Source organism: Anolis carolinensis, chromosome 1, assembly GCF_035594765.1.
Source record: "Anolis carolinensis isolate JA03-04 chromosome 1, rAnoCar3.1.pri, whole genome shotgun sequence".
Taxonomy (NCBI): domain Eukaryota; kingdom Metazoa; phylum Chordata; class Lepidosauria; order Squamata; family Dactyloidae; genus Anolis; species Anolis carolinensis.
This window is the reverse complement of record NC_085841.1, coordinates 204,623,682-204,648,357: the sequence shown is the minus strand read 5'-3', so window position 1 is coordinate 204,648,357 and position 24,676 is coordinate 204,623,682. Positions and strand designations below refer to the sequence as shown.

Genomic DNA, 24,676 nt, shown 5'->3' with positions numbered 1-24,676 from the left:
GCAACCCAGTGAGTCTGGCCATGAAAACCGTTGACAACACAATTAAGAATAGTTTTCAAATCAACCCCCACACTACATGTGGCAAATCAATGGTTCAAAATGAACTCATATACAGTAAAATGGGAGTGATATAAAGATGAAAAGAAATGCAGTTAAACAGTACATGGTGGAAATAGTATTTACACATCAACCAACTGAAAGGGTTGGACTAGATGGCCCATGCAGTCTCTTCCAAGTCTATGATTCTATGAAGATGTACATAATTGAAACAAAAAATAGTGAAAAGCCACTTGAGTCAGAGGGAAAGAGTTACATGCATTAGGGAAAATTGTGCAAATGAATGTACACTTTCCAATAAATTCTCACATCTCAGAGCAGGAAGAGAATGCAAAATCTTCCAGCCTGATACAAAGCAGGGATAGGAAAAACGTAAATGGAATTCATAGAAACTCAATACAAATAAAACAGAGATTTCCATGTCCCTGGGGAGATATAAAATACATGTCCATAGGAAGATATAAAAGGAATACATGCCCATCCTTCCTCTCTATATAAAGGTAAAGGTTTCCCTTTGACATTAAGTCTTGTTGAGTCCGAATCTGGGGGTTGGTGCTCATCTCCATTTCTAAGCTGAGGAGCCGCCATCATCCGTAGACACCTCCAAGGTCATGTGGCCGGCATGACTACATAGAGTGCTGTTACATTCCTGCTGCTATTGATCTACTCACATTTGCATGTTTTCGAACTGCTAGGTTGGCAGAAGCTGGGGCTAGCAACAGGAGCTCACCCCATTCTGCAGATTCAAACCGCTGACCTTCCGGTCAGCAAGTTTTGTAGCTTAGTGGTTTGACTTGCTGAGCCACCACGGCCCCTTTCCTCTCTATATCTCTCCCTAAATCAGTTGTTCCATCAGATCTCAGTGGCCCTTCTCCCCCACGGGAAAAGATGGATGGAGAATATCTCAATATTCAAATATTAATTAACTTTATACTCTTCTTCTTTATGGGGAGGGTACACTAGCCCAGTCCTGACTGACTCATCTTCTGCCATCTTATCTTTAGTCTTATGACAGGTTAATACCAGATACAGGAACATTGCTTTCCAAAAGATGTCATATATTGCAGACACTCTTTTGAAAAAAAAATCATGTTTATGCTGAGTTCTCTAGGCATCCCGAAAATGTTTATTTTCCAAAGTTAAAGATCAATCCATATTTAGCTTTCAAAGAGAAAAAGCATCTATCTGCTACTGCAGAAGCAAGGGCAGTCCTAGTGACTTGAAAGATGAAAAATGATTGCAGTCCTGCGAATGCTAGAAGCGAGACACAACTCATATGGCATCCCTGTGCGGAAGAAAGATTGTGATGAATGTTCGATTGGAAGCCTTAGCAATATTTCAAAATATTCCCTGAGACTTCAAAGGAATAATAAATCAAAGCCCATGCAGCTGAGAGAAGCTTAATAGAAAACAAGTCCAGATCAAGTTAATATGAGAGACCAGATGTTAAGTATGATAGGGCTTAGGGGTGGATCAGGGTACATGAGTGCTTCATAGGATCTTTCCTAAAATCTATGAAGAGGAGGAGGAGGTTGTGAGACAACCAGATTTGTGTTCTCTTTCCTTTCCATAGTAATGAAAAAAAGGAAACTGCAATTGCTGGAGCAGAAGGGTGAAATGTGATGAGGTTGGAAACGATGGCATTTTTTCCTTTTCTGTAGCCTAAACAACACTGAGGGCTTGTTAATGTGAAATAGGACATGAAGGTATTCTCTAATTCTCTGCCCCTGCTTGCTCCAAGCTTATCACGGAGCCTAATTGCTTCTGCCTGATGATTTGTCCTCCTGTCTTGGTTAATGTTCGCTTGGTTGCTTTCCCCCTTCAGTTCATTCTAAGAAGGATCGTATTCTGCAAGGTCAGGTATCTTGCACTGAATCTATTTGATATTATCCATAAACTGACAGAGGAGATAACTGAACGTTAGAAGCGAAAAACACTCAGCATGTGTTCTAAGATGGTGACCCAGAACGTCCAGCTGTGCCAATGCTGCTCACACTTCTCTAGTCTTTATTCGATGTGCTTTTTTTTGCCCCTACAGCTAGGTGTTTTAGAAGATTTATTAGTTCTTATAATACTAGATAGTACAAATCCATATGTGGTCATGTAGACACTGTATTTTTAAAAAAAAGATATACCATAGCTTCTTCAACTATATCACTTTTGTTTTGTGTGCCATTGACATGCATAAAGGAATTTGAATTTTGTTATCTATTCTTCTTCATTTACTCATCCATTTTGTTTTGGGGAGTAGATGTATGAAAGCTTTTTCACTTTTACCTTTCTGCCAGTATTTCTTACATATTGATTAAAGGTGGAAATGTGTGTTTGCATGGTTAATCTATACACACAATAAAAGTGAAAAACACAGACAGCCTCTGGCCTCCACAAACAGGCTATAGTTCCCAGTGCTGAGGAGCCACCAAGTCACGCCCTCCCAGGACATTGCAGGTTACAGTGAGCACATCCTTGGGGTCCTTTCTCTTTCTATTTGCATGACCCCACCCACTGCCTCACCCTTAACCCTTTCCTGCCCTTTCCCATGGCACACAGCAAACAGAGGAAATGATCAGCAACTGAACATACTGGAGAATATTCGTCATGATTTATAGTTGTAGGGACTAGGATGTATAGTTCACCTGCAATCTAAGAGTACTCTGAACTCCACCAACGACGGACCTGGAACTAACCTGGCACACAGACACAACATGGCCACATTTGCATACTGGCGGGGTTTGGGGCTGATTGACCTTCACATCCAGGAGTTATAGTTAACCCGTATTCAGAGAATGCAGAACTCATCTGATGACAGATCTGGACCAAACTTGGCACACACATTCAACATGACCAGCTGGGAACACTGGGGGACCTGGGAGGCAGTTGACCTTTATATCTGAGAGTTATAGTTCACCTGTATTTCGTGAGCCCTCTGAACCTCACCAATGATGGATCAGGATCAAACTTGGCACACAGACCAGACACTGCCAACTTCGCATAGTGGTGGACTTTGTGGTGATTGCTCTGGGAATCTGAGAGTTGTAGTTCACCCTTATCCAGAGAACACTGAACCCAGCAGATGATGGATCTTGACCAAACTTGGCACACAGACCCAACATGGCCAACTGTGAATACTGGGGGAGTTTGGAGATGATTGACTCAGGATTTTTGGGAATTGTACTTCACCCACATTCTTATGGATTTTCTAATGGGAGCATTCATAAAAAACAAAAGCAAATACTGAGTTTTTTCTAAGAAATCACATAACATATTGTCAGAGTAATTTACCAGTGCAGCAGCAGTTGGATGGAATCAGTGGAACGCAGAACGAAGAGACACCCAAAGATGTTAGTAAAACTATATACAAAGTTTTACTGTAAGCAGTAATAATCAAGACAAACAGACTTCCAGACAATGGACACAGGACTAGGCAGACAGCTCTCGACTCAACTCAGGACAGAACAGAACAGATCTGATGCAATCAGCAATGCACAAACACTTGTGTATGGACACTCCCCAGTTCCAGCCACACATCAAGGACATCACAGCTTATTAGTAATTAACTCTTTCCAGACTATAGCATACTCTGGATGATGCAATCAGTATGCAATACAGACAAGACACAAATTTCATTTAAACACTATCAATACACAAATCCCACATTAACACATATGACCAAGCTGATATTACCTAACATCCAAAAACGAACAAGGCCCTTTTCAAATAACCCGGGCAACGCCAGGTCCCCAAGCTAGTAAAGATAAAATACATCTGTTAAGATTTCTATTTGCAGTTTGGATCATGGGATTTTAATGTTTATATTGGTTGTTTTAATTCTATGTTTCCATATCTAAATGTTTGTATTTTATGTTTAATGGTCTTGTGATTTTAATGCACAGTTATATGTTTTATTAGATTTTATGCTTTAGTTTTTATATATGTTAGGCATTGAATTTTAATAAACCAATCACAAAAGTAAATATTTTTACAACTTATATACAACAACAATGAGCACGTATACAAAGAACATAAGTCTGTTATATTCACAGTGACTGATTGTAGCCAAGAGAGTTCTACCAAAGAATCTTATAGCAATAATTTTTTTCTGGAGAGCTTGTAAAGATCTTCAAAAGATGTCAAAAGTTTATAAAATACTGTATTAGATGTTCTTTCTTGCTTGGGATAAAGATATCAAGCACCAATTCTTAAGGGCAGTAGTTATTTTACTCAAAACGTTTATAACATCTGCTGTGCTATATGTTCTTTCTTCTTTTTTGGGTAATCAAGCATGAATTCTTTGGAGCAAACTTCGCCTTAACGGCATTAGATTCCTTATTCTCTTGTAGAAAGAAGTTTAGAAACCCAAATGTCTATGAAAAGATATATGTACCTCTAATAGTACTTTGTGTGGAGCTTCTGCTTCCTTGTGGAGGATTTCCACATAGAGGATTTCCAGACTGGTTTCGACTATATTAAGTCTTCCTCAGGTGGAAAAATATAATATTACAAAATGAAGTGGACCTAAAGGGAACAAACAAAGATGGCTAGAAAGCATTTCCAAATAGGTAAATATGTCAGTGTGTTCCAAACATGTAAGACATACATTGTAAATAACATAAATACTCACATCAAGTTATCCTAGATTATGCTCTGCATTCGTTTGATTCCATAGCAAGCACATGGCAAGCATCCTACTATTTAAAGTAGGGCCCCTTTAAAAGCACTACTTTATATAGTAGATTCAACTTGCTGGCCATGTGCTTACGATTTATGTCTTATATGTTTGCAACACATGGACATATTTACCTATTTGGAAATGTTTTCTAGACACCTTTGTTCCCTTTGTTTCCTTTTTTAAAGAAAAAAGCTACATTCATTGCTTGTTGCATTCCTGTTTCATTATTCCAAGTCACTGTAGGCCCTTAGAGCAATGTAGATATAACAATTAAAAACTGGAACCAAGTTTGAAAACGCCATGAGGCCATCTTCTGGATAGCTGACTGGAGTCATATTCTCTTTTAGGCTATTAACAGAAAAGCTATGGATTATTGCTTTAATAGAAAATCTTGTAAAAATAACATTGCTTGATAAAGCAATCAATTTGCCACAAGCTCTTTGGGATTCTGCATCTTATTTTTTATCTTGCTCCAAACTAATGTAAAATTAAATCAACAGTATGCCGAGTTGAAGAGAGGCATTAGAATTGCCTTTCAGTAATGAGATCTGTCTGCTTTATTAATGTTTTGCACGATAATTGACTAAGGCATTTGGAAGCCTGTCTTTTAACAGAGGGAACTACACAGCCTAGGAACAAAAATCGTGTTACCATAGTGTTATTAGGGGCCACAACCCAATTTAAATTTTGTTTTCAAATGAGGTGGACGGTCAGTGGATGGTCATTCTGAGTTCGCTTGCCATACATACAGTCCTTCCCAACCAATTCCCATCCAAATTAATAGTCTTCATCATCAACTGTAAGCTTGACTACCATAATGACTGTGACTGATGAAGACTGTAGTTTGAACCAAATTGGGAGATATTATTTTGGGTAAATAGTATGCTCATAATAGACTATGCAGCTTTATGGAGATAGAAACAGATTTTATGTTTACAGATTTATACCAGTGGTTCTCAATGTGTGGGCTGTGAGAATGAAAATCTAGTCCACAAACCTCCTTCCTCTTTATTTTATTTTATTTTATTTATTTTATTTCCGCTCCTTTCCGCAGAGCTGACCATTGCATTGGATAGACCACATCAGCTCTAGATGATTAAATATGGTTTTCTGTGGGCAAGCAGGTGGCGATTGCTGGATGGCATATGTTCTGTTTCAGAAACTAGAGCCGATGTGGTCTAGCCAATGCAATTTTCTGAATCAGCACCCTAAATAACCAAACTGAATCTAAAGTTGGCCAAAAACTGATTCATAACCCTTTTAGTACTAAGGTTGGAGAGTGTGCCCTGGTCTAAGTGGGGCCTGGTCAAAGTGGGCCCTGGTCAGAGTGGGCCCTGGTCAAAAAAAGGTTGGGAACCATGGATTTATAGGAAAAATGCAAGAAGCAAGAATCTTTGATGGTGAACTGAATAAAAGGTGAAAGCAGTTGATAAGAAAGAATGTTTCTAATTTCCTTTTTTTCTTTTTCCTCCTCCTGTCTTTTAAAGATATTAGGGCAGTTGGACTTAAAAAGGGAATGTTCTTCAATCCTGATCCTTACTTAAAGATGTCCATTCAGCCTGGAAAGAAAAGTACATTTCCTACATTTGCCCACCATGGCCAGGAAAGGCGGTCTACTATCATCAGCAACACAACCAACCCTGTTTGGCACAGAGAGGTAATAGACAATTGTCAAAAGAATGTTTTGAGTTGATGGGGTTGTGCAAGTGAACTGGTCAAAGGTTTTGGGATCTTAGGTCTTGCGGCATACTTTAAAAAGTATTTGGTTATTGGAATTGACATAGAAATGGCAAGAATATTTAACTTCTGGGTGTCTGCCCATTTATCTGAGCTATGTTGCAGTCAGCCATTCAGCTTTTTCTCCTTGCTGGATAAATGTTTCATGGGTTCCTGGAAATGTCAAGAACAAATTCTAATAAGCAGCTATTTTCACAACAAGACATTTTAGGGGTCTAACTAAACATTACATACAAACAGAAATAACTTAGGTTACAGTGATTCCACGTGAACACAGACCAGTCAGTTTTTTTCTTAGGGAAAAGCCACTTAAGGGATAATTTTGAGTCCAGCAGCAGGAAGTGTGAGTGGGACACTGACTGATCTCTGATCACTAACCTGTGGCCTCTATTCTCTGTCAGATGCTAAGTGTAAGGGATTGTTAACATTTAGTACAAGGGCAATTTGCTCTCTGTTGTTTTAGGAGAAATCTGAAAAGTAAATGTGTCCCTCTACATCACTGCTTTAACAGAAAATTTGGTACACCACTGAAAAGAATGGCAGTTTAACACGTTTCTGCAAACTTGTATTCAAAATTAACCATATGCACATGTGAAGAATCATGTCAGGGAAGGCTTATATAAGTGAGCAAACATATTTTGAACATTATAGAGAACTGATCCAGTTTTTTTCTTTCCATGTATGTGCTCAAACTTTGAGATAGATAGATGATGATGATGATGATAATTTTATTTCTTACCCAGCTCTCCTTGTGGAACAAGGTGAGGCACAACATAGTCAAAACACATCTTCCTAAAACATTTTGTAAAATGCACATATTAAAATATATTTATATGAAATACAGATATTAAAATAGAGAGGGGGGAGCGAGGGAGAGTATATAAACAATTCTGTAGTAACTGCTGAGGCAGGCTTATATGTTCTCCCTTTTCTCTTTGTTTTGCTGTTTACTCCTGTTCAGTAAAGGATTCTGTGGACAACTGCTGCTTACCTGTTATAGGCAGTGACAGTAGGACTGGCTAGAGCAGAAGCAATGCTGCAACCCAGAACTGAAAGTCTGTGTTTCTCATGTCCTCTTGCTTCATCCTTCCACCCATATTGGTTTTTCTAATTGACATATGTCTGTATTTTTAAGTAGAGCAGACAATATCCAGACCAGCTCTCCCAAACTTGGTTAACACCCAGTGTCTTGAACTAGAAAGCCCAGCATTAGGAACTATTAACTGTGTTTGCTGGGGTTGATAGAAGCAGAAGTCCAAGACATCTGGAAGGTCCCCACTTTAGGAAAGCTGATTTAAAAGGAATTATTTCATAACATGTCAACTGGCAACTTGCTGATAGTCACATGGCTAAACTTGTTTGTGTCTGTATATAAAGACTAGAAACCTAGGATGTAAGATACCCTAAGGATGATGGTTAAAAGTATCCTGATTTAACAAAATTGTATTGTCTAAGTAGAACTACCATGACGGTAAAGAGTATCAATTTTCTCATTTAGCTACCAGTTTAGATTCTGTCTTCCAAGTCATGTGGAAAGTAGGCTAATTGGATTATTTTTTCTTAGAATGAAACACTCTTCTTCTATTGTCCTGCGGCATCTTCTGGTGATTTATTTCTTAAATGATGACTCATTTAAATGGAACACATGTTATTTCCTCGTGCTCTGTGATGTTCTTTGTAACAAAACCTATTTATTTTATGTGTGCCTGAAATGTATATACAGTAGAGTCTCACTTATCCAAGCTAACCGGGCCGGCAGAAGCTTGGATAAGCGAATAACTTGGATAATAAGGAGGGATTAAGGAAAAGCCTATTAAACATCAAATTAGGTTATGATTTTACAAATTAAGCACCAAAACATCCTGTTATACAACAAATTGGACAGAAAAGGTAGCTCAATACACAGTAATGTTATGATGTAATTACTGTATTTACGAATTTAGCACCAAAATATCATGATATATTGAAAACATTGACTACAAAAATGGCTTGGATTATCCAGAGGCTTGGATAAGCGAGGCTTGGATTAGTGAGACTCTACTGTACTTTCTTCAGTCTGGCTTAGTTGTTGGAAGTTTGAAAGTCCCCAAATGAACTGATTACTTTGCAAATATATGGTAAAGAATTAGGCAATAGCACCCCAAAATAAATATGATATAAAGGAATTCAAGTAATATTTTTTTATCTTGTGTTAACTTTAATCTCAATTAATCCTTTCTCATTTGTCAAGTTGAAAAATTTTCTTTTAGCATCTGTAGTGAAACTGAACACACTTCCACACAGGACTTAAACCCGCTCTGAAGTGGGTTTTAAAAACCCACTTCGACACTGGTTTAAGTCCCCACTGCCCTCCAAAAACCTGGGCTTTCCAGGGGTGTGTTTCTACAGGCCATCCCGATAACAATCAGGATGGTATGCAGCCACCTCAAACCCTCCAAAATAACTCCTAAAAAGAAAGTTAAATTTACCTGGCCGCCATTATGTTCCTCCTTGCATGCTTCTGGGGTTTGGGGGGAAATGGGCTCCTAAAGCCCAAAAAAACCAAGATGACTGTGTGGATTGGGCCTGGGGATCACGTGATGAGGTCCCTACGCCCACTCCACACAGGGCCCGCACTTGGATCTTACCTTTAGATCTTGATTTTACAAAGTGTTTAATTCAGTTTTATCAGAGATGGCATTTGGACATGTCTCGCTTTTAAGGCCTATCTGGATGGGCCCTGAGCTCTCATGTCTTGCATTGCAAAATTCAATGTTTACAGTGAGATAAATTGTGGTAAAAGCAGCCAGATTTTAATACTATATTTGATTTTAAATTACCTCTAAAACAAGTAGGAGAGCCTGAAATGTAATTTAATTTGGACTGTCATTGTTTGATACTCAAAACGGAGAACTACATATATATTTCTGATAAATGCAACATGGAAGACCAAGCAGTTATATGGCCTAGGTAAATGTATCTTGTACGTTTTGCTTAGAATTTCCTGCTTGCCTTAGTCTTCTGAGTAAATCTGTAGGTGATTATCATTTTTAAAATTATTTTTTACTAAGAAAATAATTTAAAAATGAACGTTCTTAGCTGGAAGGAGGAAAAACAAAGATTAACTCGAAGGAGGATAGGAGGTGATCAGAAATCTAGGACATTTGTTGGAGAAGGCTTATAGCGAAAAAACCAACCAGTTAAATATTGAAGCAAGCTCTTCAAGAATCTCTTAAGAGAAGGCTTCTAGTTTGAACCCAGGTATAAGATCTGCCTGTCACCTATATATATGATAATTTCTCAGAAGGAAACCTTATAAACATCATTTTTGAAGGTTACATCTCCCAGCACCCTTCCACCAGGATGATCACTGGCTATTTTGGCAGGGTGATTCTGGGAGTTGGGGTCTTCAAAAGGAATGTTTTCACGCTGTACTTTACAAATTTATTAGACTTTAGAAAAATATTGAAGAGTCTTATTTAGACTTTGGCAGAGGAGGTGGGAACTGGGTAGTGACCAGCCAAAAAGACAGTGAATCTCCTCCAGTTTTTAGCCTGGATTTGAAATGAGTTTTCTAGTATGCCAAAACGTATCCATTAAATAGGATCAGTGCCTGGGATAGTTTCTAAAACAAACCTTGTGTGGGTTCACTACCCCACTACCATTTGTTTGTCTCCATCTTGACAATATCTTGCTGGCATCTGTATATATTGTAGATAGAGTTGTCTTTGACAAGAGTCAAAAATTTCTTACAAGTGTTTTCTTTTTGCTGGAGATAAGACAATATCATTTTCTGACTGGATTTACATTGCCCTTTATCCGATGGATCTGATCCCAGATTATCTGCCTTGAACTGGATTATATGAGTCTACACTGCTATATAATCTGAGATAAGCAGATAATTTGGGATCAGATCCTGGGATGTAGGGCAGTGTAGAAGGTGCCTAAGATTTCCATAACACATGAGTTGCCTTTATAAGAAGACATGATAAACTTGGATGAGATACCATGTCAACTTAAAATTGTCAACCTATTTTCTGGCTGGTGATCTCAAGATAAAAACAGTTTCTTCCATGGGAGAATATAGCAGTGTGTTGAACATTTGAGCTTTTTATCTTCATTGGTCAAATTCTGGGGAAGCTTTTCATGAAAAAAGGTTTATATTGTCAGAGAACATTCCATTTTCATGTTTATGATAGTATATTTAGTAATTTATTTTAGCTTTCTTTAGCAATATTTCACAATATTAACCATACATACCTCCAATGGATAGATTTCCGTGCAGTGTATGTAGAATGCCAAACTGTAACCAAAACTCATAGCAACCCATTGTAACCATACATCTTTAAATATCTGAATAAATATATATTTAAAATGCTCCCAATTAAATCAGATATGCTGTATTCGTTGATTACCATTGCTTCTGATAGTAAATGTATTTTTCTCTTTGCAGAAGTATTCTTTTGTAGCACTTCTAACTGATGTCTTAGAAATTGAAATTAAAGACAAATTTGCCAAGAGCCGGCCTATCATCAAGCGCTTTCTTGGGAAGCTCACTATACCAGTCCAGAGGCTGCTGGAAAGGCATGCAATAGGGTAAACAAATACAATTTCATTGTTTATATTAAATTGGTCAAGGGGGAGAAAGATTATGTTTCCCTAACAAAACTTCACTGTTATGTAATGAAACTTTATTCAGCAATCCTGATAATTCATTGTATAATTGGAAAGTTAAGCCCTTTCATAGTCTTACTGTTTGGTTGAATTTATTTTGTCATAAAGTAGCCCCGTCCCCCCCAGTTGAGTAAGCGTTCTCGTGATCTTTCTCTTCCTATATATCATGGTTTACAACTTGAAATTATTTTTCTTTGCATTAAAATATAAAAACATTGAGTCATAAGACACAGGTTCATACAGTAGTGTGCAAATTTATTTGGAACATGTTTGATCTTGTTTCTTATATAGTCCAAAAATCATATTCTTCTTCTATTAATAAAAAATGTGTCTAATTTCAGTGAAGACCAGGACTAATATAACCATGGACTCTCATGCTCATTATAATTTTTTTTGCTTCTTCTGTTCTTCAGTTTATTCAACTGAATTCATTTGGTTCTTGCATTAACAAGCATATATCTTACCTGATTTTACCTTTTTGTATTTACAGTAAGAGACTAATTGATTTTAGAGGTTTTTTATCATGTTAGAAGCTAATTGAGAACATACTGCAAGTCGCTTCTGGTGTGATAGAATTGGCCGTCTGGGAATGTCTGGATGTGTTACCATCCTGTGGGAGGATTCTCTTATGTCCATAATAGTGTCATAAATAGTGTCATGAGCCACATACATTAAGACACTGGTGACAGGGCAATTCTTAAGATCCACTGGCTATTTCAGTAGAAGGTCCAGTAGCTCTATAACACTGCTTCTGCAACCACGGATCCTGACCCCAAATGGGGATCTCTTAGCTCAATGTTGGGGGTCATGAAAAAATTAGTTTTGCAACTTAGTATTTCCTTTAGACCTTTCCATGAATCTGTTACCAACATGGTGCAGTGTTTACAGTGGACTCTGCAGAAGATGCTTCAGTTGTACTTCAGAAAAAGGAAAATCAGCCTGTTTAGCAAGCCTTGCAAATGCTGATTTATTATCAGTAATTTTTTATTCCTATTTTGTATACTTACATGCCTGGAAAAAGCCACCGGTGGCTCAACGGGTTAAACCATGAAGGCACAGGAATACTATTGAATATTTATACCTCAGTATGATCAAGTAGAGGGGCCCCTGGTGGCACAGTGTGTTAAAGCGCTGAGCTGCCGAACTTGCGGACCAAAAGGTCCCAGGTTCAAATCCCAGGAGCGGACTGAGCACCCACTGTTAGCCCCAGCTCCTGCCAACCTAGCAGTTCAAAAACATGCAAATGTGAGTAGATCAATAGGTACTGCTTTGGTGGGAAGGTAACAGTGCTCCATGCAGTCATGCCAGCCACATGACCTAGGAGACATCTACGGACAACGCCAGTTCTTTGGCTAAGAAATGGAGATGAGCACCAACCCCTAGAGTCGGACACAATTAGTCTTAATGTCAAGGGGAAACCTTTACCTTTACATGCCTGGGGTCCCATAAAGATTTATTTGGTAGAAAGGGTTCGCAAAAGGAAAAAGTTTAAGAAGCAGTACAGTGTTCCCTCACTTATCACAGGGGTTACGTTCCAGGACCACCTGTGATAAGTGAAAATCCGCGAAGTAGAGACACTTTTTATTTTAATATCTAAACATTATTTTAATAGTTAAGTGGCCTTTCTCCCCCTTGCAAGCCCCGGGGAGAGTGAAGCCTTTCCTACCAACACCTGCGGGCTGGAGTGGCGGCAGAAAAAGGAGCCTGGCCGCCTCTTCCAGGCTCCTCTGCTGCCGCCCTCCCTCACTCTCTCACCCAAACACTCGCTCGTTCGCTCGATTGCTCACTTACCGGGCGGAGTGGCGTTCCTTCTTCCCTGGCTACAGGAGCAGAGGCAGCCAGAGCAACATGGCTGGCACGAAGCAATGGGCCCACTGGTGCTGGTAGGAAAAGCTTCACTCTCCCCAGGGCTTACAAGGGGGAGAAGGTCCACTCAACTATTAAAAAGCAGCAATGAGTTGGTTAAATAAATATATAAATACAGCTTCCGCAAAACAGCGAGTCCGTGATAAGCGAACTTCGAAGTAGTGAATGAACAGTATAACCTAGGCCAGGCCTGGACAACTAGGCGCTTGTAAATGTAAATGTATGTGTTGTGCAATGTCTTTTAAAGTAACCTCTGCGGGCCACTCTTCCTCCCTCTCTCCCTCCCTTAGGAGAGCAGGCATGGGAAGAACTGACCAGCAAAGTGACTATAAGGACACCCTTTGCAAGCTGCATCCAGTCCATCAACTATATATTGTCCAAGCCTGACCTAGGCAGTACCTCACAAATGTGCTTCTCTTAGTAAGGTGGTTTAGTGCTGGAACACCTTGGGCCATTTATATTGCCTGTGCTATTTCTGCTTTTGTTGTTCAAAAGAGTAGTCTCCTTTGGGAGAGATCAGCATAACTTGTGGGTTTCATAGGTGCTGTTTCAGCATACTAGATGCACATTTTCCATCTGGGAAGACACAGTATAGTTATTTCTTAAGTTGACTCCCAGTGTATTATAAGCAATTTGCTGGACTATGTCCAGGAGGCTGAATACACAACAAATGTTGTTTGATCATTTGTGTGAGAGCAACTTCCATTCAGACATTCACAGAAGTTCAGCCTTATCACATTTAAATTTTAAAGCACTTAATCAGTATGCATTCTACATTTTTTTGTAACAACAGGATCCATACACGAATTTCTTACTGTTTAAAGTAATCCGTTTTTACTCATCACACCACAGAAGCTTTGCTCCTCTGAATTTGTTGTAATTTCTGCATACGTCACTCTCTGACAGATGAAAATCTCACAGGTTTGGTATTGCAAAATTTGTAGATCTCACATCTGCACAGTAAAGAGCCCCTCTCGCTGTCACTTGGCACGAACTGGCGAATAGCAATTACTATCGTGCTGTACAAAGGTAATCTCCTGTCAAACACTTTTGGTAACACATTTTTAAAAGGACCGAAGACTTCAAAGTAGCCAATGGCCATTACGGAGTTCTTCTCTTGTCATATCGTGAGAGATAAATGGTGACGGCTCCCTTCCTGACAAATCCCGGGATCTGCAGGGACCACCCATTGACATGCCCCCAAAGGAGACGTCAGCACAGAGGATGGGATGCTTACTGTTTCGCCAATCACACAGAAAAGCAGAGCATTTCATGTGATCTTTATTTTTTTAAAACATGATATGAAACCCATGTCTAAATGCTCAGTTTCTGACACTTCTTGCACATGATTTCCAATGGGTTGATGATGACAGGAAACAAATGTCATTTGATGGGACCTATCAAACATGCTCAGAAACCGACTATCACTTAATGTGATCAGGTCCAGAGTGGTTGAGGCAAAATATTTCCTCAGTCCACATCTGTTGAATTCCAAAAGTATATTCTCTTTTTGGCTTCATCTGGCTGCCAGTCCTTCTGCTTGTAATGCTTCATTTCACACATAGAACTAGAGCATTCTTATTACACTCAATACTTGAAAACAACAGGCATCCAATCAGACTGATAGTATAAAAACAGTCCTTCTCCTCAGTTGTGTGAAATTTCTAGTTTGTTGCAGTGTTGGCATGCTGTCGCATGGCTATCAAGACTGAACACAGCTTGTAAACAAATGGCCTCCTTTTTCACAGATTTCCCCACCAAAATAACATGTTGCATAAACGGAGAAAGATACATTCAGTTTGAAAACAATTGTCAGCTTTTTCCAAGGTGGTATTGATGCAGGTAAGCGAAATACATTGCAGATTTGACAAGGTAGGCCAGGCTAATTTTGGCTCTGCTTGGCTCACAGAAAGAGAGTCCCATGGGGCTGATTAGCTTAAAACATGCAATCTTATTCTCAGTGTTCCCTAAAAATGCTGATTTTTTGGTTAAAAAAGCAATCATATTCAAATTTTGAATACAGTTTCTTTTTGCTCCTGTAAATAAAGCCCCTAAAATTCAAGCGTTGTGAGATCTCAATCTAACAGTTGTTTTGAATAAATTTGCACACTGCTGGATGTTAGAGTATCATCATTGTCATTAGAAGCAAGTTTGGGGATATTGTTTAATTGATCACATGCTTTTTAAGAACTAAAATAATCATCTCACTCTGTTATACTGTTGGCATTGGCTAACATATGGCTCATAAATGGTTCTGATTTCTGATTAATAATACCTGACCAGATTACACCTTTAGGCTGGTATATTCTTTGATGTAAAGGAATCCTTAGATATCCATGCAAGATGTTTTCCTCAGGTATTCAAGCAGAGCTGGTTTACAGTTTATGGCTGCCATCTGGTGGTCACTTTAAATTCTTATATGTCACATTGGGTGATGCGAATGCAAAGAACATATACAGGCAGTCCCCGAGTTACAAAAATCCAACTTACAGACTACTCATGGTTATAAACGGGGTGGGGTGGGGGGTGGGGTGGGGGGGGTGAGACAACAGGAAGTGAGAGAAATCTATCCATTGAAGGGAAATTCACTCCTGAAAGAGTTATCATGGAGGAAAGGTGTCTCCACTGAAGCTTTATCACCATCCTTGTTTCAACAACAAGCCACATTTTTCAAAATGTAATTCTCACAGGGGCAGAAAGTGAGGTGAAATCCTCTGAACAGAGGCACAGACAGTAAAGCAAACATCACAGGGGTGTTCACCCTTTCCTATGCTATCCAAAGCTTATATATATACATAATATATATCTGGAGTTACACTTTAAAAATGTACCTGTTCTGTAAGGTAAAGGTAAAGGTTTTCCCCTGACGTTAAGTCCAATCATGTCTGACTCTAGGGGCTGGTGCTCATCTCCATTTCTAAGCCGAAGAGCCGGCGTTGTCCGTAGACACCTCCAAGGTCATGTGGCCGGCATGACTGCATGGAGCCCCATTCTGACTTACATACAAATTCAACTTAAGAACAAACCTCCAGAACCTATCTTGTTTGTACTGTGGGAATTGCCTGTATATTGTTCTTGGAGGAAAGAATAAATAATTTTGCAGTATTTCAACTTGCTGCCAGAAAGCCGATAGGACAAAATCTGAGAGATAATCAGGATCCCAAAAAATGCTCTTAAATGGCTAAATATGCGGAATGCCATCTTGAAACCTGAATAAAACAAAATATTATGTGTGTTTTCCTGCCCCCCCCCCCCAAATGGTGTTTATATCTTTTGTACAGTCTATAATAAATACATGGACTAACTTGTTAAATTCCAAAATAAAATAGTGTGGTGGTCAGCTCAGGTATATGACTACATTTGTTACAGCAATGGTGTCGAACCTGTGGTCCGTGGACCACCTGTGGTCCTCAAGTAAAATATGGTCCGCGATCTCACCATTACGACATCGTTGCAGCGAGAGTGACTGGCCTTATGAAACCCTCTTATAGTGCCTAGGCAATGGGGATGTCAGGAGGGGAAAGGCTGACCACCCACGACAACAAGCCTCCTGACTGCTGCTTCTCCTCCGCCTCCCTCCCCCTGAGAGGAGCCATTCCATATGGTGCCTGGAAGCAGGGGTGCCTTGGTGTCTTTGTTTATGGGCCTGTTCCTGGGTTATTTTTGGTGTTGAGTAAGAAAATTGCACTGGATAGACCACATCAGTTCTAGATTATTAAATACGGTTTTCTGTGGGCAAGCAGATGGCGAATACTGGATGGCATATGTTCAGTATCAGAAACTAGAGCTGATGTGGTCTATCCAATGTAATTTTCTGAATCATCATCCCAAATAACCAAACCGAATCTGAAGTTGACCAAAAATTGATTCATAACCCTTTTGGTACTAATGTTGGAGAGAGGGCCCTGGTCAAAGTGGTCCCTGGTCAAAAAAAGGTTGGGAACCACTGTGTTAGAACCACAAGAGGGCAGAATATTTTGACAAAGCAAGATTTTACGATTTTGAAATATGCTGTCCCCCAACCTATTTCCTCCTTTAATAGTAATAGACAGTTGTGGGAGAAAGGTGATAGATTCATTTATCATGATGTGTGTCTTATGTCCTGTGACTGGTATGTTTTCAGTTTGTTATCATATCTCCTGCAAACAACTTTTGTATTCTGATGCAGCAATCATGGTCAGTAAAAGGCCAGTGGAAATAATTTTGGTGGTCTATGAAACTCTTTGTGAAACCTTTTTCCAGCCTTTGGCTCAAAATTAATACATTTTGAGAGTTTAGAAAACAGATGGGTTCACTTCTATATTTGTTCCCTTTTGCAGAGACCAAATTCTCAGCTATAACCTTGGTAGAAGACTTCCAGCTGACCATGTTAGTGGCTGCCTGCAGTTCAAGGTAGAGATTACGTGTTCCATCCACGAAGGTGAGTTGTTTTCATATTTGGATTACATTTATTTTACAGAACTTGGGGTCATGTTTTTTATTTATAGTTGACCACAACTGCTTTGTTTTCACATAACCACATTGTTTTAAATTAGATTGTGAACTGCCTTGAGTCCCATATTTGAAAAAAAAAGTTGGGAAACAATTAAGCAAATAATTCAGTGCATGTAGCAACAGCAACAATACGTAAGAAATATTTATTAGAAAAACTAGAAGCAAAAGGGGGTATTTCTTAATAATCCAAATTGTATCCCTGCTTTGACTAGATCAGCATCCCAGCCCTCAATGCAATGGAAGTACACCTCTGTGAAAATTGTAGAACTAGATATGTTTTATGTCCTCCAAAATTGTACAGAAAAAGATGAAAGGCTACATTTTCCTTGTTGCCTTTCCATGTATTCTTTCCCTCTGTGATCCCAACTGATATATATATTTATGTCATTAGTTTAAATCAGAGGTGTCAAACTAATTTTCATCAAGGGCCACTTCAGCCTCATGGTTGCCTTCAAATGGCCATTGAATGAATGCACAGAGAATCTGTGGACACAGAAGGCCAACTATACTTTTTTTTACATAGTGGACGGTGTCCTTTAGGGTTTACCCAGTTTGGGTTCCCAGATGTCATTGAACTACAACTCCCACCACTTTTGATCATCTGCCATGCGGACTACGGGTAATGAAAATTGCAGCCCAAAAGTGGCTCTGAGGTTTGGAAAAGGTTAGAGGACATGTTAAAGTCAGACATCATATCCACAAATCCTGTATCCAAAGTCATACCCCACTCTCCTGACTCAATAGAGCAAACTACAGCATTCCAGATGTCCCTATGTCACAACTCCCATCACCTCTAGTCATGATGTCTCAGAATGAGGGATACAGGAATTGTAGTCCAGTGTCTGAAGGAGGACCACATAAAATGACATGGCAAGCTGGATTTGGTCCACAGGCCTTGAGCTTGACATGTGTGGTTTCAATACTAATTACACTATGTAACACAATTTTTGTTCCTGGGTTATAAATGTCATTTCCTAATTGGTTCTATCATAAAAACTTTATTAAACTGCAAAAACTTTGTTTTGCGAGACATCAGGCAGCACATTTTGCTCTAGTTTTTCAATGAATATCTCAGAGTCTCAACCAATTTAACATAGTTTGTGACAGCCACAAAAATCAAGTTTCTGGAGTATAACAACTACTTTCAAAGTAGTACCATACAATAAAACAGGAATAACATGTTCAAACCAGAAGCATATTTTTTTCAAATGTTGTTATATAGTGTTATCATATCTAAAACAGTGCATTAATGTGATGGACAAAAGAACAAAAAAACCCACAATAATCATAATAGAGCACATTAAACCATTATTACTTACAATGTTTAAAATAAAAGACTCATAATTATTTTCATTGTTTGCACACTTTTGCAATAATAATAATAATAATAATAATAATAATAATAATAATAATAATAATAATAATACAGTAGAGTCTCACTTATCCAAGACTCGCTTATCCAAGGTTCTGGATTATCCAAGGCATTTTTGTAGTCAATGTTTTCAATATATCATGATATTTTGGTCCTAAATTCGTAACTACAGTAATTACAACATAATATTACTGTGTATTGAACTACTTTTTCTGTCAAATTTTTGTATAACATGATGTTTTGGTGCTTAATTTGTAAAATCATAACCTAATTTGATGTTTAATAGGCTTTTCCTTAATCCCTCCTTATCCAAGATATTCGCTTATCCAAGGTTCTGCCGGCCCGTTTAGCTTGGATAAGTGAGACTCTACTGTAGCTTTATTTATACACCACCACCAACAGGGACTCAGAGTGGCTTATAAAATAGCACATGATGGTGCCATACAACACATAAAATATAATACATCAACATACTTACTTACTTAGGTGATCTCTCGTTGTCCGAGTATGATGGCCCTCTAAGTGTAGTAGTGTTTTGGCGGTTGGTGACTGTGGAGCCCTGTTCTTGACCCACATGTTCTTCCACAGTGGGAGCATCTGTTTCCAGGTGGAAGGCGGTCCCAGTCAGGGTTGGCTTGATGCGCCTTCTTGGCACGTTTTTTCCTTTTACTCTCCATTTGTGCCTCTTTGAATTCCACTGCAGTGCTGGTCACAGCCGACCTCCAGATAGAGCGCTCAAGTACATCAACATATATATATAAAATCAATAACACATCAATTAACATAAAACCACAACATATAAAAGTAATGAGCATGACTTAAATTAAATAAAATGATCAGTAAAATGTGGGTTTAAACTAATTAAAAAGGAGCCATACAATCAATTTGACATCCCAGCTGTCTCTTGTGCTGAAGTTTTATGTTCTTCCACTAATATAGAAACATTCATATCTTTTGAACTTGTCAAGGAACCTTTTTCTTTCTGTGATCCTACTTAGATCTTTATTTCTTTAACAATTGTTGTTTTCTCAGATTTATTCATTTGTATCACACTGTTATTGAGCATATTCTGATTTATATTGAGCAACTCCTTCATGCTTCATCTGTTCCCATGATAAATAACACTGCCCAATACACACTTTGATCCCTCAAATGTTAGTCCTGTTACTGGATGTATTTGACCTGTTGATTCCAAAAATTGCACCAGTTTCCCCCTATCAGCTCTAGTTTTTGAGATGCAGGACATATGCTATATACCAGGCTTTAACTGCTCACCCATAGAAAACCATGATAACCATATCTAGGAAACTAGAGCTGATGCAATCTATCCAATGCAATTTTCTGAATCAACACCCCAAAGGACTTCAGAAACAGGCCTAAAAACCAAGATACCAATAATCTTTTGGGGGGTTGGGTTGTGCAATGCTTCCAAATCTATTTTCTAACTGCCAAGTCCAAACAGAATGAAACTTAAAACTGTAGTGTTGTTGGCAGGTGTGCTCAATCTTTCTCTTTGCACCATTAAATATTAAATATGTCAATTAATAAAAACAAACGTGCCATTCTTAGTGGGAAATGTACATGTTCTAAAAACTGTTCTCACTCTTCTTTCAGTTCTTGGTACATAATATCTTTGTAAGCTGATATAGAAACTTACTTCTATTTCATAGGTTACTGCAGTACAGCATGGGCTCAGAGTACATGGCTTTCCTCTTTTTCTCAGGCATTGTTTTTGTTTCTCATGTTGTGAAAGTTCAATCTCATTTCTCCCATTGCTACATCATTATTCAGTTTCCCATAAAAAAGGGTGTACGTTAGAAAAGTAGAGTATTGACTTCCTAAATAATAATACATGTCCGACAAAGAGCTGGCAGTATGGAGAAACTTAGACAATGGGTCAATTTCTTGTGTAAATGTGTATTTTTAATAGTCATTTATTTATTTATTACATGCATTTATACTCCGCCCTTCTCCCTGAGGGGACTAAGAGCGGCTTAAAAGGAGACTCAATGGAGCTGTTTGTTGTATGGGTTGATCCCACCCATTTTAATTCTATTTCCTCTCTCTTCTCAACTGATAGAGCAAACATTTCAAAAACTGCAAAATTAGGATTCATTAGAAACCTTTAGGATGGGTTAAAAAGAGCTGTAAAATCTTCAGGCAAATGAGATAGTACTGAAGTTCTGTATGTTCTGTTAAACCGAAGCTTCTGAAATTCCGCCCTTATTAAAGTGGTTTTTTTTAGCCCTTGGTAGCGCAGCAGATTAAAGCGCTGAGCTGCTGAACTTGCTGACCGAAAGGTTGGCGGTTTGAATCCAGGGAGTAGGGTAAGCTCCTGCTGTTAGCCCCAGCTTCTGCCAACCTAGCAGTTCAAAAACATGTAAATGTGAGTAGATCAATAAGTACCCCTCCGGCGGGGAGGTAACGGTGCTCCATGCAGTCATGCCGGTCACATGTCATTGGAGGTGTCACGGCTTAGAAATGGAGATGAGCACCAACCCCCAGAGTTGGACATGACTAGACTGAATGTCGGGGAAAACCTTTATCCTACCTTAAAGTGCTTTTCCATATATCTGAATTTTGTGCATTTTTTTTCTCTCTCTCTCTAGATGCTTCGCCTGAAACTGTGGGAACCATTCTCGGAGTGAACTCTGTAAATGGGGACTTGGGTAGCCCATCTGATGATGAAGATATGCCTGCAGGACAACATGATTCACCTCCAGTTTGTTCAAATGGCCCAATCTCTGAGGAATCATCTGGAGAAGCTATCCAGCGGCATTCTCTGAGGACTAGTGTGACTCTAGAAACAGATCCAGAGGATTTGACCTCTGTGGCTTCAGGGTCATTGGCCCCCAGAGGTCGCCAGGACTCCTTGAATGACTATCTAGATGCAATAGATCAAAGCAATCATTCTAGATCTGGGACTTCCACTTGCAATGAACGTACTATTGGTGCATCCCCAAAATTAAGAAGTAGCTTCCCTACTGACACTAGACTTAATGCTATGCTTCATATTGACTCTGATGAGGAGGAGCATGAATACCACCAGGCTCTAGGGTTCCAGCCATCATTGGATGATGATGGTGGTGGTTTAGTGATGTTGAATGGTGCCACCAGGAGTGCGGAAGAGAGTTTCTTAGATTGTTCATCAAGCCAGATGCCAAGCCAGGACCCTGACGAAAATGGTCAGGCATCAGAAATAGGAGAGTCCTCACAACCTTCAGAATGTCAGCAAGAGATCTTGGAAGAGCCTCTAGAATTGGATCTGGGAAGAGAAGAAGCTGGAACCCTTCAGGTGACTCAGGACAGTGAGCCAGTAGATCTGGCTCCCACTGAAACTTCTGCACCTCAGGAAGGCGAGCTGCCAAATGCTGTCCTGAATCCTGAAACGTCTGAGTCTGCTCCTGAAGACAGAATCAGAATGACAGAAGCTGAATCTGTGGATCAGGGATCAGAACCTTCTCAGATTTCATCAGAAACTGAGCCGAGTGACCCTGCTCGTACAGAAAGTGTTAGTGAATCAAGTACCAGGCCGGAAGGAGAAAGCGATGCAGAAGGGGCTGATGGCTCATGCCATGAAAGCACAGCTCCTCGGCTCTCGTCGGTTGACACTTCTTCCTTCGAAAGTGCACGGTTTCCTGACATGCCAGCATTTTCTTCTCAGGAAGAGGAAGAGGGAGCCTGTACAGTGGAGGCCACTGGCAGTGAGCCTTCTTCAGAGACCCAGGAGGTGATATGCACCCAGGCATCTTTGCCTGCAGTGAACATACCAACTGCTCCAGAGGAAGGGCAGTTGCTTGAGGCAGGTGGGCTGCAAGATGGTGATGAGGCTGAAGAAATCTGGCGGCGGAGGCAAAGCCTGCAGGCTGCAGCTGCACATAGCCAGTCTCAAGAGGAAGAGGCTAGCGGGTCCCAGGCGGCTTGTGCGGGAGCTGCTTCCGAGGTGGATGGAGCCACCGGAGGTAACAGCTGCAAAAAATGCACATTTGTTGTCCATGGTGAAACATCTTGAGCTGAACTGTATGCTGTCCCTCTCTAAATTTGTTCTATGGTGGATTGCACTTACTCTAGAAAATTAGTCACTAATCTTGAGTTCATGAATATCTATTTCTGATATAAAGCATTGGCTGATATCCTGTTGGTGAATTATAATGCTACAAATTGGGCTTTGCAACTCATATTTTGTGGTCCTTGTGGCAATCAGAATTCTGTACTGACTTTATAGTAAGCAAAATCCTACCCAACGTCCACCTTAAAAGCAGCACTGTACAACACAGCTATATCCATGCTGTCAGGGAGTGAATGAATCACCAGGGGGTATGTGCAGTTAATTTGATGTAGCTGGATGAACTGTAAGGATGTCATCCACAGGGGCCTCATAAAGAGCCCTGGAAATGTTTCACAATGCAGCCAAATACAGGAAAATGGACGGATCTATCCTTATTAATCACTCTACTCTGACAATGTTTTTAGTTGTTAGTTTTGTTGTTAGTTTTTATTTATATCCTGCTTTTTCACTCTAAGAGATTCAAAGCGGCTCACAATAAAACCAATCTGATTAAAACCTAAAAATGTGCAAACATGAATATGGAATTCAACATGAACGGTATTACAAATAAACCGTTAAAACCTTTAAAACCAATTTAAAACCTGTTCATAGCTATAGCCATGTTAGAGAGGAGTTGTGATGCTTGCAAGGTGGCTTTTGAAGAGAGTAATATTAGGAGACATAGCTGTGGAGGTGCAACTGAACATACACACACACAGACACAAATAAACACACTTCACGGTGCAGGATCTTGGTCAGTGGCTCAAATAACAGCCATTGATAAAGCTCTTAGCTGAAGTGATGGTCAGCTTTCATATATGTGCACATAGCCATTTTATGGTAGATATACTCTGAGAGCCTTGAACAAGGAGGCATCTCCCACTCCCTCTCTGTGGCCAGTCAAGTATTGCTTCCATCCTTCTAGTGCTTCTTCCTCTTTGTGCAGATCTCTATTCTCAGATAGTCCTGAAGAAGAAGGACTTGGAGTCCAGGACAGAGGTTCCCCTCCCTTCCCCATTAATTAATGCACCACACAAAGGAGTAGTAAACAGCACTAAAAATGTCCCATGGAACTCTGTCCCTATGAGTTTCACTTTCCTTTGGAAGATTTCAAGCTAGACCGTGTTTTAACACTGCTACTCCATGTTTTAATGTTAAGACTATCTTAATGGACTATTTTGTTTTCTAGGTGCCCAATCCAATGGTCATCAGCCTCTGAGAACACTTCCGTCTGTTCGTCAGGATGTTAGTCGCTATCAGAGAGTGGATGAGGCCCTGCCACCAAGTGAGGAACTTTTATTTGAAGGATGGAAAATTAATACCTCACACAAGGGAGTAGAAAGCAGCCACTCAACATTGTGGGGAAACATTGCTCAAATGATTGATTCTCAAACTTTTTCAGCCGCAGAGCCCTTTTTGAAGCAAAAGTTTCTCATGGAGCCCCAAGAAATGTTTATAAATTATATATTATATAATATAGAAATAATAGCAGAAACCCCTGGGACCATCCAGTTCAACCCCCTTCTGCGATTGTTGCACTTAGAGCCCTGGAGCCTCTTTTCACCACAAACCATGCACTGTCCAGTTGATCCAATGTAAGAGCTTATTAAAAGCAAAGTATAATAAAAGCTGAGTATATGAAAAGCAAGCAACTATAAAAAAGGAAATCAAAATTCAAAAGAGCATTTCCATAAAAGCCAAAGGTCCAAGAATCCATTCAAATAAAGTCTTTAAAACAAATCCACTGAAATATTCCAAGACAAGGTACCTAAATCCAAGG

The 24,676-nt window shown here is 39.5% G+C and overlaps 1 protein-coding gene across 2 annotated transcripts in view; it reads left to right on the top strand.

Moving 5' to 3' along the window:
- hecw2 (HECT, C2 and WW domain containing E3 ubiquitin protein ligase 2) overlaps window positions 1-24,676 on the top strand; it is a 297,158-nt gene that overhangs the window by 188,139 nt on the left and 84,343 nt on the right. For both annotated transcript variants that reach the window (XM_008117272.3, XM_008117273.3), the window contains 5 exons: window positions 6,214-6,383; window positions 10,896-11,038; window positions 17,302-17,402; window positions 21,458-22,810; window positions 24,086-24,181. In XM_008117272.3, the coding sequence (XP_008115479.2) occupies window positions 6,214-6,383; window positions 10,896-11,038; window positions 17,302-17,402; window positions 21,458-22,810; window positions 24,086-24,181 (1,863 nt within the window). The remainder of the gene's footprint in view (window positions 1-6,213; window positions 6,384-10,895; window positions 11,039-17,301; window positions 17,403-21,457; window positions 22,811-24,085; window positions 24,182-24,676) is intronic.